We start from the raw sequence: 14,876 nt of genomic DNA, 5'->3' as shown, positions 1-14,876 counted from the left end.
ATTCAATAAAATTAATTAGTTAAAAGATTAATTTTGATATTATTTTTATTAAATATCATTTAATTTGTTTGTTTCGTTTTCAAATAATATTATAACATTCTTTTTATAATATTAGCAAGTGATCTATTTTATATAGCTCTTTATGATTTTTTTTCTTAAATGTTATTTGGTGGCTTTCCTATGCATGTATGTTTTTATTCTCGTATAAGTGAATAAAAATAGATTAAAAAAGTTAATTAGATTCAACCAGGTCCATAACCTGAGTCACGGATTTGACGAGTTAACTCAAGTTGATCTGGGTAGATACAAAATATTGTTGTCTCAATATATATAAAAGGTTAAAATTACTTTGTCTTGATTATTATTTTTTTAAAGTCTAACCGGGTTTTGACTGGGTCACATTTGAATTTATCATATCAACAAGCCAGATCAAGTTAACTCTGACCTAGTAATTTGAGACTTGGGGCAAGAAAGGGGTCTGGTTGGGGAGTCTCCAATTTGACCTGTCGGATTGGATCGAGTTTGGTTGTATTTTCAAAATGTTCCTCATTGCACCGCGTATGTGGTGTATTGTTCTTATATTTTTTTTTTAGTATATTCATGTCAAAATTATAATAATAGTTTTTTGATAACTAAAATTTTCTTTTATGATTATAATAAGATCTTCTTTAGAAAACAAATATTCTAGTTAAAACAATTTCTGAAAAAATGAAAATGTAGTAAATTGATAAGATTAAAGGGTTTTAATTAGAGAGATACATTTCTTATCCTTATTTCTAATTGTCTATATTTTTTTATATATATTTCTTCTAATTACATTTTATTTTTATTAAATAAAGAAAATAGAACAAAGAAGTTTTTTTTTTTAGGAAAAATTAAGAAAAGGAGGGGGAGTTATCCTAACAAATCATTTTGTTTTAACAGAATTTAAATTATTAGTCTTCTTAGAAAAAATTAATTTCCATATAATTAAGTAAAAATATTTTTAAGATCTCCATGCAGCATAAAATCAGTCATCTTAAGCTTCATTTATCTTTCAACTTACAAACTTAGTTAGCTTAAACATCTCTTTTTAATATTTATTATCCTATATAATTCTTGATTTTTATAATTAAATGAACTCATTAAATTTTTACGTCATAATTAATTTTTTTTTTTTGTGCTAGAAATCATGTCAACAAAGCCAGCACACTTTTTATTGTGTTATTTTTGTTTATCTTACACCGAGTGGAGTACAGGTTAACTGACTAGTGTTCACTAATAGAGAACTATTTCTTCTTCTTCTTCTTCTTCTTTTTTAGATTTCCTTTTCTTTTACAATCTTTCTTTCCCAATAAGGAATAAAAAAGATGCCCATTTATTGAGAATGAAAAAAGAATTTTTTATAAAAAAAATTTAGATATATGTCAAAATTACAATTATGTTTTCTAAAAAAACAAAAATAAAAATTTACAATAATCATCTTAATATTTTGTATTCATAATAATCTAATTTTGGAATGTTAATTCTATTTTATTCAAATTAAAAATCACATTGTTCACTTAAAAAGTTCTTCGTATTAGGTAATAACAATAACAATTAAATTTATGAAGCTAACCAATTATAAAAAAATAAAAAAATAATTTTAATCTTTTACATTGTTAAAGAGTGTTAGTGAATACAATTAAAGTATTATTTTTTGTGATAATTAATAGGGATTTCCTGTTGAATCCAAACTCACCGAGTGCTAATGTGCAATGGATGATTGCTTCTCTTTATCGGTTTATCCAATAATAATAATAAATATATAAATAAAAACCGTGGACAGAGAGAGACCAGTTGCGGCTACTTATCCTTTTTTAAGAAAACTAATTTAACTAATGAATTATATTTAAGGCTTTGTCATGGGCCCCAATTTTTTTATAAAGTTAATTTTGACTTTAATTTTAATAATCATTTCAATTGGTCCCTCCTAAAAGTTTGCTTATGGCCTAATTCATTTTAGTTTATTTTTATATTGTGATTTCAAAGTACAATTATATTTCATGGATTAACAAGTTTTGTCTTATTTTTATTTTTATTTTTATTTGGCTCCTTGTTTAAAGGAATCAGAGGCCGGGTAATAACTTAATATTTTTTGGCTCAATTAAATATTGAGCCTAAACATATACGGGTCTGACAAATTATCAAATTTGATATTCTTAGACTCAGCCAAACACTGAACCTACATGTGTATATAAATATTTTCCCTTTGATAAAGTCAAATATATTTTTCTCTGATAAAATCATAGATATTTTTATCCATGATAAAGCTAGAGATATTTCTCTCTTTGACTCATGCGGATTAAATGCTATAAAAAAAAGACATTTGAGTCACCCCCTCAATAAAAAGGTAAGAATAATAAGGTATAAAGACCCATTAAATTATCAAAAAAGAGGTTTTCAATCTTCATTCTCCATGACATATTTATTTTTAGAGTTTCTCTCTACATATCATTATATTTTCTCTAAAAAAGATACTTAAATATTGGAAAGTCTCTAAATCTACAAAGAGGGATCTTTTACGGATATTAAACACCAACTCCAGGCCATCACTCAACTATTGCTTTAAATGCAAGCCGTCAGTTTTCTTCTTAAGAGTCACCTCATTTAATAAATGAAGATGAGCCACCTGATCACGAGAATCCTAACAGTACTATGTGGAATAACCAAATCTTATGGAGAAGGTAGAAATGATTTCATTTACTACTGTAATCTTTCAAAATCTTTGTGTGATAAATATAAAGACTTGGAGACTACTGATAGATTAATATGTTTTGTTCTTATTTTTATTTTTATTTAGATCCTTATTTAAAGAAACTAGAGGTCAGGTGATAACCCAACATCATTGAGCTCAGTTAAGCGTTAAGCCCAAGCATATATGAGTTTAGTGAACTGTCAAACCCAGCATTCTAGGGCCCGACCAAGCGCTGACCCCAAGCATATAAGGGTCTCATAAATTGTCAAACCCAACATCCTTAGACCTATCTAAGCGTTGAGCTCAAGTTTATAAAGGTCTGGCGAGCTGCCAGACCCAACATCTTTGAACTCAACCAAGCGCTGAGCCCAAACATATATGGGTCTGGCTAGCTGCTAGACCCAGCATTCTTGGGCTCAGCTAAACACTGAGCCCACACGCGTGCAAAAATATTTTTTCTTTAATAAAATTAGAGATATTTCTCTCTTTAACGGATTAAATATTATAAAAAAGAGAACTTTTGAGTCCTCCCCTCGATAAAAGAATAAGAACAATGAGTTATAAAGACCTATTAGATCCTTAGAAGAAGAGGTTTTCAATCTTCATTCTCTTTGACATATTTATTTTATGATAAATAATACCTTTGTATTAATAAAATACCTCTAACTTCAATTAGAATAAACCAAGTTTTTTATTTTATTTTTATCGACATATAATTAAAATATGAAAATATGAGTCATATTGTGTGGAGAAAGTGTGAAGAACAAAGGAATTTGGAATTCGTTTGTCCATTGATTTTATTTTTCTTCTTCCAATTTATTTAAATAATTCTTTTAGTCAAGTTCTTGCTAGTCTTAATTATTTACGGAGATAGATAAATAATTGATAAAGACAGAATTTTTAAGATATAAATTAATTTTGTTTGTTTTTAAGATAAATAATTCAAAATACACATTATTCATTTTGATCATGATGACTTTTGTTTTTATGGAGTTTTAAATAATTTATTTTGATCATGATGACTTTCTTTTGAAAGACAAATGATGTAATTACATTCATGTCAAGTCAAGGTCACCCTTCATTACATTACACTATTTTAATTAGATTTAGATATTAAAAAATTTTGTCTTTTAAAGTCTTTTTAAAATTATATTTTGTTTTTTTTAAAACATCAAAATGAAATTAAAAATGATGTTTTTATATTTTTTTTTATAATTTTGATGTATTGATATTAAAAATAAATAAAATTATTTTAATATATTTTCAATTAAAAAATAATTTCTAACAAATACAAACCTGGTTAACAAGTAAATATGCTTTTCACACAAGAGTTACATCAATTTTTTTATGACCAAAAAAAATAAAACACGTCAAATGAATTTCTTATAATTATATTATTGGTGTGAATATGGATAAATTTGATTCAATTAAAAAAACTTAGCCTTGATGCACAAAAACTTATCCAAAAATATTTTTGTATAGTTTCTGTTTATTTTTGTGTTTCAAAAGTGTTTTAAAAAAATATAATTTTTTTATTTTTTTATTTTAAATTAATAATTTTTGATATTTTCAAATCATTTTAATGCGCTGATATCAAAAATAATTTTTTTTAAAAATAATATTATTTTGATATATTTTTAAATAAAAAATATTTTAAAAAACAACTAAAATACATTAAATAAAATTAAATAAAAAGCAGTAAAAGGGATAATTAAGAAGTTTCTCTTTCTTTTTAGTTTTCATGATTGAATCTGACGCCAAGCCAACGAAAAAAGATCATCATCACCAACCCTTCCAAGTCTCCATATAAATTTTGTCTTGGCGTGTCGGAGTGAGCTAGAAAATATTAAAATCCTAATTTAAATGACTTCGTTTTCAACGACTCGTTCAGAGTGGAATTTTAGAGTTTGGATTATTGACTGAGATTATTACGATGTCTGTCTGGTGGAAAATATCAACGGAGAGGAGGAGGAGGAGACTTGTAGATTATTGCTCAAAATATTTATTGAGTTAGTTTTCATTGTCTTCTTTTCTCTAATATTTATGACTTTTCCTTGTGTTCTTGCTTGCTTCGTTTTCTAAATTCTGTGCCGTAGTGGGTTGTGACTTGGGATATTTCTCAGAAGGTTATGAAGTAGGATTAGTCCATCCATAGTTCCTTTTGAGTTCTTGGCTAGTAGTGGAAAAATTGTCAGGTTTTTTTTTAAGTCCATCGACTAGATGACCAATTTTTCTTTGTTTTTTAAATTGGTTCTGAGCTGGATGGGAGAAGTCAACTCATCCAATAGATTCGTGCTCATGCACGTTCTGGCCAGCAATGATTATTTCCAATTTCATTGTTGATAATCTGATATGAATGGATGGTGAGAATCATAGTAAATTAGAGCCATAAAATTGGAGAGGCCTCCATCCCTTAAACCTTGTAACCTTAGTCGGCAATTCATTACTTTAAATTTCAGAATTTATACTTATTAAAAATATATTTTAGACTCGGTTTAAGAACTTAATCTTGGATTAAAGCACGGATTTGAAACTTTTGATTTAAGTAATCAGATATATTTAAGACTTTTGATGAAATAGTTATTAAACTAGCTAGGACCCTCATAATCGAAAGTAATTTTCCATCCACAGAAAAACCAGAGGCAGTATCTGTGTGGTTTACAGCAGATGTGCTGATTTGGAACATCATCCACCAATGTTCTGTTTGTCATTGGAATAATGTCCTTTTGGTGTATGCTTTTGGGGTACCTCTTGTTGCAATTTTCTGTGCTGTAATTAGGAGCAACAGAAAGTGATGGACAGCCAACAAAAGAATGTGACTTTGAAAGATATTCATTCGTTTGCCTGTTACATTTATGGCAAAACTCTGTGTTTTTTGGGTATGAAAGGCTTCAAGAAACTTCTTGGTTCTGTTTAATGTTGCTTCAAGACACATCTACAGGAGCCTGAGGAAAGCTACTGTGACATAGAAGATGAATGCATCCTTCAGGTTATGAAAAGAACATGGAAAGGGAAGAACCATGAGCATGAGCAGCTGCTGGATTAGGGTTTCTTTGATTATAATACAGCTGAGCCAGTAGGATGTGGGCATCCCTAGCAGAAGCAACACCAGATAACACATGAGCAACAACAATGTAAAGGCAAAATGTTAACAAATGAAACACGGAGTGGGAATCCTATACTTCTCCCACGTGTTCTCTACTCTAATTCCATATCTTGAAGTGGTTGTCAGCATCATGATTGATCCTCAACTTCAAAGTTGCACGCAATGCGTTTCCTGATTAAAGCTCAAAAGAAACTGTAACCCCACAACTTTGGACTGAGATAACGATTCTCAAAAGGGTTCAAAGCTAACCTTGCCAACTCGACTTGGATTCTTGGAACTGAGTTTTGCAAAGACCATCAGTGTTCAAAAAAGAAAGCATCTATCCAATTAACTAAACAGCTAGAGCGAGTTCTCCCGGAATTTACAGAAACTTTACAGGAGGGAAAGAGAACTATAAGATGGTCAGTTGAAATTCATAGTTCAAAAGGTTATTATCCTCTAGTTGGCCACTGCGTGCACAAGGTTAAAAGTGGATTTCCAGGGGAGGACGAAAAAGCTCACCTTTTTCAGGCAACAAGCTTTCCTTGAAACACCAACCACAAGAAAGAAAAGTAATATTGTGGACCCCAATCCGCAAATACGTGTGGAAAATCTTAAGAGGGTTACGTGTGGAAAATCTTAAGAGGGCAACCCCATTACAGATGTCCGAATTCAAGACGAAATGAAGTTAGTTAACGGATCCTCCTCCAGCAATCACAAACAGACAGTTTAGATTCTATTACAATTCTGGAGGTTCATGTGTGATGAGCAAAAACCATATATATACATTGAGAAAGATGAAAAACTGAGAGAGACAGTAATAACTAGGAAAAAAAATTCACAATCTGCAATGCTATCAAAATGATGAATAAATCAGCATTTCGCTCAATGGCAAAACCAGCAGAAATCAAATGGTATAAATCAACAACTAGATAGACAAGATTAATATATCATCAATAGATTAGTCAGAAAAGCCGAACTTCCCCATCACATAAAAACATGGGAAAATGTCATTCTACTCCAATGCAATTCAGGTAGGATAAGCCAAACCAACTAGCAGTGGTCTGTGCATACATACCAAGGACCTCTAGTAACGAGCTACCCCTTGGAAAACTGAATATACCTCTTCTTCATAATGGAGAAACCCAAGTTCCGCAAAAAGGAATATACAGAATTTCCCTTCATACACAGAGAAACTTCCAAGTTCATCCCATCTCCCTAAGAATGACATGGATTCAACCGACAAAGGCGACGCTTGTACCAATGCTACGCATCACCATCAATTGTCTAATACAGCCCTTTTTGGTGCAGAGGACGACATGCATCCAGAATTTACAAGGATTCATCATTTTGCAAGAGACTTCACCCACTGTCCCTTATGCAGTTACCAGGCAAGAGATATTTGTACTTCTCAGCATTATTCAACAAAAATTCCGGTAGATGGACTGCTGAATACGAATGAGGGATAGGACCCATCTTCCCAATAATCTCCTTGAATGTGTATTCCTCAGGTAGCATGTCAAACAGATCAGCCCCTTTGCAAATCACATTCTGAATCCTTTTAGGGTTCAGGTAATGAGAGAACCTAACCCGATCATAATGGCTGTAAGCTTTCATCTTAAATACGAACTCACTGATGTGGCGGAAGCAAAAGCTGCAATGCCAACCCGCATCTGACAAGAGGACATCTGCCTGACGATAGTGCGCATATCTGGTTTTCCCTGTCTTGAACTTGTGAACAGAAGCCCGCCAGCTCTTGTTATCAACATAATATTCAAAAGAGTACAAGTAGTTCTTCAACTGAAGATGAAGAACCGGGGGGGTGTCATCGCACCACCTCAATAGATTAATTGTGTGAGCACTGGGGATCTCATCAACATCGGACATTAATAGCAAATCATCATCTTCAATCCCTGCTATTCTAATAAGCTGGTCCAGTGCTACTCTCTGGTATGCTTCTTCTACAAATGGGTTTTCCCCTTTCCTGAATCTCCCTCCAACTGTCCCATAAGTCAACCGATTCTCTATAAATTTGAATCTGTCCCGATTTCTTGCAAAGAGCAATGGTTTGGGTATACCTGTAAATGTTGAATTTGCTTCAAGAATAACAAACTGTGTTATGTAAGGATATAATTCCTTCCATCGAATCGTGAGAATGTCTACTTCATTACTAAATAATACTGCATCATAGACTCGTCTTGGGGATTCACGAATCCCCCAACCATGAAGCCTGCAAAGATTCTCCATTGATACATTGTCATGATAATAGTGAGGAAGTATCTGGAAGGGCTTTGGAGGAGATTCCCATATAGGTCTCAGGAAATAGGTGATCTTCTGGCCATGCAGATACACACCGAGTATTCCTAATGGAACAAGAACCAACAAGAATATATAGGTCTTGAAATCCAACCCTCGCAAGATACACTTCAGCCTAGACATGCTCAGAGCTGCTCGAGACGACTGCTGCAAATTAAAACAAAACTTTCTAGGTAAAACTAAGATGTCAAGATTTTGCAGAATAAATAGCAACATCTACCCACTATGCCTGTGATAGTAGAACATTATCCACAGCAAGAACACAAAAACAACAACCATAGATTAAAAAAGGCAGTTCAAGCGCAAGAACTTCATTTGAACCTGTGGTTGTTGTTTAACAGATTGCAGGTGCATAGAGAATTAGAACCAGTTCATTGAATGTCAAAAAAACAAAAACAAAAAATAAATTGTCACTGTTACTAAAAGTAACAAAACAGCCAAATATTACCCTCTATGAATCCAAAAGTTACAAAATCTAAAACCTTTTGATTAGAACCCACATCATTATTTTTCGTATCCATTGCTCAACGTACCTTCACTTCCAATTATACAGGAAAAAAAAATGAAGTAAAAAGAAAACCCAAAATCACTAACTCTGATATTCATTCCAACGCATTTTCACCCCAAAGTATAAGAAACCACAAATCTCTGAAAGAGGATTGAAGGAGAGAAGGGGAATTCCTTTTTTTATAAAGAACAAAAACAAATTCAAAATCTTAAAATCAACAATTCAAATATCAAAAAGAAAGCAGCCAACTTCAAAAGTTTAAGAGTCATAAATGATTACAAATTTAGCGTATTATCTAAAAACAACAAGACATCCATTACTCCAAATGAAAAAAAAATCAAAACTTTAATGGAAGAATAAGAAGAATAAATTACCTGGCCACAAACATCCTCACATATATCATCAGTCTTCTTGGAACTATAATACCCAACAGACATGATTAATCGATCGATCAATCAATCAAAATCCCAACAGTTAACAAAAATAAATGTTCGATTAAAAACCTCTCGGTCTTTCTCTCTCTCTCTCTCAAAGTTACACAAACTTTGAGGGAGATCTTTTAAAACCAAGATCAAACTAAGCCTCTCCCTCCTTCCTGATACACAAACTGGTGGCCAAAATTTGCCCAGGAAAATATCTCCTCGAGCAATCCCGTAAAATCCCACAACCGTAAATCTCTCTCTCTCTCTCTCTCCCCAACAGAGCAACAAACAGAGCCTTGCAGTGACAATTATAGCCGTTTGGTGGTTTTTATTTTGCTCTGTTTATTTATTTATTTTTTCCTCTTTTTTTTTTGGTCTCTCTCTTTACAGCAGATAAATAATAACAATAATTAACAAAAATCCCTCCCCCTCTCCCTATCCCTATCCCTAGTCCCTCCTCTCATATATACATTTTTTTTCTTCATCTGACGGTTGATATTTTTTTGATCTTGAGGTTATTATATTGTGTTTTTAAGGAGGATTTGAAGTGACCTTGGCCTTTAAAAAACCTGTCTGTTGTTACCATATATGACAAGGAGGAGGAGGAGGAGGAGGAGGTTTTTACTTTTTACCTCCCCACCCCCCGCTCTTTTTACTGCTGTCATTAACGAACTAATAAGGATAATAACAATAATAATCCTTGTTTTTCCCCTATGTTCGCCAATTTCCCCCTTTTGTTTCATTTTCATTAATTTCCCCTATGATCATGCCAAATTGATAATGGCCTCCATCAAATTTTATTTAATTAAATGTCTGTTTGGGACAGTGTTTCAACCAGAGTTTTCAAAAATCTTGAATTTTTTTATATTTTTTAATTGTTTTGATGTGTTGATTTTAAAAATAAATTAAAAAATATATTATTTTGATATATTTCCAAACAAAAACACTTTAAAAAGCAAAAGTTACCATTTTCCCAGACACCGTGTAAATGTGTGTTTAGTAATGAAAAATGTTTTTACAAAAATACATTTAAACAGAAATGACATACGCATTTAAAGTATTTTTTTATATGTTTTAACGTATATAAATCAAAATCATTCAAAAATATATGAAAGAATTTAAATTTATTTATTTTTAACTCAAATATACTCTTAAATGCAGGAGAAATAGTCTTCTTGCTACAAATGTAGGGGAACTTGACTTCATAAACCTATTTATCAAATCAATGCAATTGACTTGACTTGGGAGACATTATAATGCAGAGATTAAATTATATTGACTCATAAATCACCACTTGGTGCCCACTATATTATGTCTCTGCCCGGTTGCGGTGATAGAGTAGGGGGGAAATTGAAGAAAATGAAATTTTAGAGGACAAAATCGGCTTTTCCTTAAAAAAAAACCGGTGGTGAAATCAAGTTGGTCCAAAAGAAAGGGTTAGAAATCCTTGTAGTAAGATAGATGACCTTGATTTAAGGATTAGAGACAGAAGGGTAGAAATGGTAAGCTGCTTAATGTAGGGAGGAATTGGAGGCACGCGTCGAAGGACGCGGTCAAGACTCAAGACAGCCGTTATTTAGGTGCTTCTGCGGCTCCGCTGTCGATTAATTAACTAATTAATGCCAGAATCTGTGTCTTTCTAAATTCAAATATTTATTATTATTATTATTATTATTATTATTATTATTATTTGGGGGTTTAGGATTGAAATTGGAAGGAAAAATCTTTTCCTCGTTACGGGGAAAAGGGGATTGCCTTTTCTCTGGTTTGTGATCAGTTTGGATTATTGTTCTAAAAAGAGAAGTCCTCTCTAATGGAAAAGATAAGTACCTTTTTTTACTATTTATATTTTTTCTTTAATTTTCATAAATAATTCTGGAATTTTTTTTCAATCATTATGATATTTTACTAATTTTTAATTTTATAAGTGTCTATTTTAAATAAAAAAAATATTAATCCCAATTAAATCAACCCACGTCACTTATTTGGCTAATTAACTTTGGCCAGGTAAAAATCGAGCTCGATAATTTTTTTATTGTATAAATAAATTTTTATTTATTTAATTAGATATATGGATGAAATTTTTGAATTCTATTTATGAGTTTTTTATATACAAAAACACATTATAAAAATCTTTACATACATTAATTTTTTTAAAAAATATTATTAAATCCGCTGCAAATCACAAGTCAAATATCCATAAGCATTTGTTAATTAGTGTTGGAAATACATCTTTAGGAAGCAAGGGCAGGCATTATTCTGGGATCAAAATTAAGATGCAATATTCTCCTCTCCTCCTCTTATCCTCAAATAGCCATGCCATGTGCCTCGTAGAATATGCTCTCCCTAATTGCTTTAAAATACAGTCACATTCACCCTGACAGTTCAGTCCATATATATATATATGGTGTTGCCTCTATAGACAGATTCAAAGGACTTTATTATTTTATATACGTGGGAAAATTCTATGCTTATCAAGTAGGAGACCAATCAACAATACAGAAAATGCTCAGATTCGAGTTTTGTGATTGCTTATATGATGGCCACTGGAGATTTATATGGTTGTTATCTTCAGGGCCCGTGGGATTAGTCGAGGTACGCGCAAGCTGGTCCGGACACCCACGTTAAACTAAAAAAAAACAATACAGAAGAGGAGGAAGACTGGGTCAAAATGATTTTACCATAACTAATTATTCATTGCAGTGGATTAATTATTCATAATAAATTATAATTACAATTAATGAGTTATTTTCTTTATTTTTTTAAAAAAAATTCATTGCTTTTAGCAGTAATTAAATCAATGTTTAGAATTCTTACTATTAATTTAGTTACACAAAGAATACTAATTCTTTCTTTATCTTCAGTTGATGACCGCTAACTCAATTCTAAATCTTGAGATCTTATATTTATACTTGTGGGTTTTTAGGGTTAATATTTTTTTTATTATTAACATGTATGTCCGGGCCAGTTTGCGTGCATCTCGACTAATCTCGCGGGCCCTGAAATTAACGATCATGTAAGACTCCAGTGACCATCATATTTCTTAAACAGGATTAGCGTGTAAGTGTTAGAAGTCCATTTTTTTTCTTCTCTAATTTTAGAATATCTAGTTCTTAAACTTGTTTTTATCCCTTTAATTATGTGTATTCTATTTAAATCCTGACTCGCTTTATAACTTGGTTCTTGGATAATATTTGTTCACTGTTTTAGGATAGAAAAGATAAATATAGTAGGGAAAAAAAAGTGTTTAAAAATATAAAAATTTATTTCAAAATTATTCTAAAAAAATAGCTAAATACTAATTTATTTATTTATATATCCATTCCCTGTTCCTAATATTCTCTTGTAGCCAGCATAAGATGGCAGTTATTTTGTCTCTAGTTTTAGAAGAGATAGCCTAGGGTTTCTCAGCTAATGCCTCGAGGAATACATTTTTCAGCTAAGTTATTTTGATTTGAATTGTTATTATCATGCTTCCAGCTTTTGTGTACAAAAGATAAATATGATGAGGGGCTCCATGTCAAACATGACAACTAGTTGCAAAAAGAATTTGGCAGCACGTGCTGGAAGAAACAAGGGCTTACGACAGTATCATCATTTATTTATTTATTTATTTATTAGTAGCATCTTCCAACCAAAAGAAAAATCAGAATTTGAAGAAATTCCATCGTTTTTTAATTTGAATTTTTAAGATCCAATTAATTTTTATGATGTATTAGATTGTTTTAATGTACTCATATCAGAAATGAATTTGAAAAAATAAAAATATATTATTACATTTCTGAATACTTTAAAAAACATTAACCATTACTATAATAGCAAACGAGTTCTTAGTTATGGTGTTTGAGAGTGTGGTTGTGGTTGCTTTTCAAAACTCAGAAATGCATCAAAATAATATTTTTTTAAAAAAAAATTAATTTCTAATATCAGTATATCAAAACAATCCGAAAACAACAAAAAAATATTAATTTGAAGCCAGAAAATAAAAAAAATTATTTTTTTTAAAACATTTTTAAAATGCAATAACAAACAAAAAAAAAATTTAAATTTTAATCAATTTTTATCTGGACCACAATCTTAAAAACAAAAAAAAACTCAAAGAGTGATAGTTGGAAGCATACAAAAGAGCTAAAAATATCCAAGAGAAAGAAACGAGATTGGAAGGTGCCTCTCAAGCATGCTTCCAAGTGCCCAATGCTTCCAAGGCGATGTTTCTTTGCAGCTTCCTCGAAAGTTCAGCTACGGACTAACACCTGTTTGTTGGCTTCAGAGGTTAATGCCGAATCACACAGCATATTCTCTTTATATATATATATATATATATATATATATATATATATATATATATATATATATATTCCTTCTGTCTTTTAATGGAACTGCGTAGACACAAATGAACAACACCATTTTTTTCCCCAAGGGTCACTAAAATGATTGATTTTATAGAATTAATTGGCATCCTATTATTATATTAATATTTAATTAATTTATTTTTTCTAGACTTTGAGAAAAAAGTAAAAAATCTTTTGAAGAAATGAAGATGGTTTTTAAAAAACCAACGACTTTTGGGCGAGTGGAAGGCATCTTTTCTGCATAGAGTATTGGGAATTCTCCGCTATGATTGAATTCACAACCACTAGGGGAGACGAAAATATGACATAGGAGGGATGGAAATTTCTATGAGTTTATCAAAAAAAAAAAAAAAAGTTAGATAAACATAATCATTTATTAAATACTTTTTTTTTTCAATCATAAAATACTAAAAAATTTCTTAAAAAACAAGTATACAATGATGAGGATTGCTAAAACATGAAAACATCTTTACTGAATTTTCCTTTTTATTTTTTCGTGTTTTACTTAATATTCTTTGATTGAATAAAAAAAATCAATTAATATTTTTTTAAAAAAATTAAATTAAATAATCTAAGAAATAAAAAATTGAAAAAAAAATTATAAATAGAAAAAAGAGGCTAGACACTGTTATGTCTATCTTATAAGAAAAAACTCAGATTCGCTCGCCTAGCCTTTTTTTAAGAGCAGACAATATGTCGTCATCTTCTCTTTTTTTATATATTTTTTTATTTAATGAATGATATGTTGTTTGACTTGGCATATGCTCGTCATCTGTTTCTTCATTTTTCGATCACCTTCTGTTATTCAAAAATCAAAGTCTAAGTTTGGGACCTAAAAAAAAGTCAATTTAGTCCCGATTTTTATTTGGTAAGAGAAAGCCGCACATAAAAAGTTTTTTTTTTATTTGGTCTCTAATTCCTTAATAGCTCTTCAATTTAGTCCCATATTTTATCTCATTTGATCCGAATGAAGGCCTAATTAGTGGTAAGCAAAAGGAAAGGAAATGAAAGAAACAGATGACCAAACAAGATGAGTTCATTGTGGTCGTGTCCATGATCTGGACTATGAATTTGATAATTTAATCCGGGTTGATTGGGGTCAATCCAATATGACGTCAATTTTTTGTTTCATTGTGTAAATATATTTTTTTAATTTTATCATTTAATAGTTCATTGTTTTGTATTTTAGCCTAATCGAGTTATTTAAAGGTTAAAACGACGACGACTTGAAAATTCTTTTAGAGCCAGATCAGGTTTTAAACAGGGTGACCGGGTCATGTTTGAACCTGATTTGTCAAATGGACCTTGTCGAGCCAACAACCCCAACATAGTTTGATTTGAAATCCATGTCATGTAAGGAACCACGACATAGAGTAAAACTAGATAAATAAAAAACAAAGGAATTATGCTAATAAGATATTTTGTTTTGATTTTGTTTTCAAATATATTGACACATAATTAAATAAAAATGATACAT

General features: G+C 30.9%; 1 protein-coding gene across 2 annotated transcripts; it reads right to left on the bottom strand.

The window, feature by feature from the left end:
- Positions 1-6,718: 6,718 nt before the first annotated feature.
- LOC18095324 (uncharacterized) lies at positions 6,719-9,468 on the bottom strand. Of its 2 annotated transcripts, none has more exons than XM_006369876.3 (2): positions 9,000-9,468; positions 6,719-8,264 (listed from the first exon to the last, which is right to left on the bottom strand). In XM_006369876.3, the coding sequence occupies exons 1-2, from the start codon at positions 9,060-9,062 to the stop codon at positions 7,164-7,166; spliced, it is 1,164 nt and encodes a 387-aa protein (XP_006369938.1). In that variant the 5' UTR covers positions 9,063-9,468; the 3' UTR covers positions 6,719-7,163. The 2 variants fall into 2 exon arrangements, with proteins under 2 accessions (XP_006369938.1, XP_006369937.1); XM_006369875.3 differs by having other exon boundaries at positions 6,719-8,261; positions 9,000-9,467.
- Between the last annotated feature and the right edge of the window lie 5,408 nt (positions 9,469-14,876).

The sequence above is a fragment of the Populus trichocarpa genome, chromosome 1 (assembly GCF_000002775.5).
Source record: "Populus trichocarpa isolate Nisqually-1 chromosome 1, P.trichocarpa_v4.1, whole genome shotgun sequence".
NCBI lineage: Eukaryota > Viridiplantae > Streptophyta > Magnoliopsida > Malpighiales > Salicaceae > Populus > Populus trichocarpa.
Note: the sequence above shows the minus strand (reverse complement) of the source record. Positions and strands in the feature narration are given on the sequence as shown.

Bases quoted from the DNA above. Each gene is read 5' to 3' on its own strand.
- LOC18095324 (XM_006369876.3), bottom strand. From the start codon at position 9,062: ATGTCTGTTGGGTATTATAGTTCCAAGAAGACTGATGATATATGTGAG. The intron at 8,265-8,999 runs GTAATTTATTCT...TTTAATTTGCAG, and splicing joins GTGAGGATGTTTGTGGCCAG to CAGTCGTCTCGAGCAGCTCT.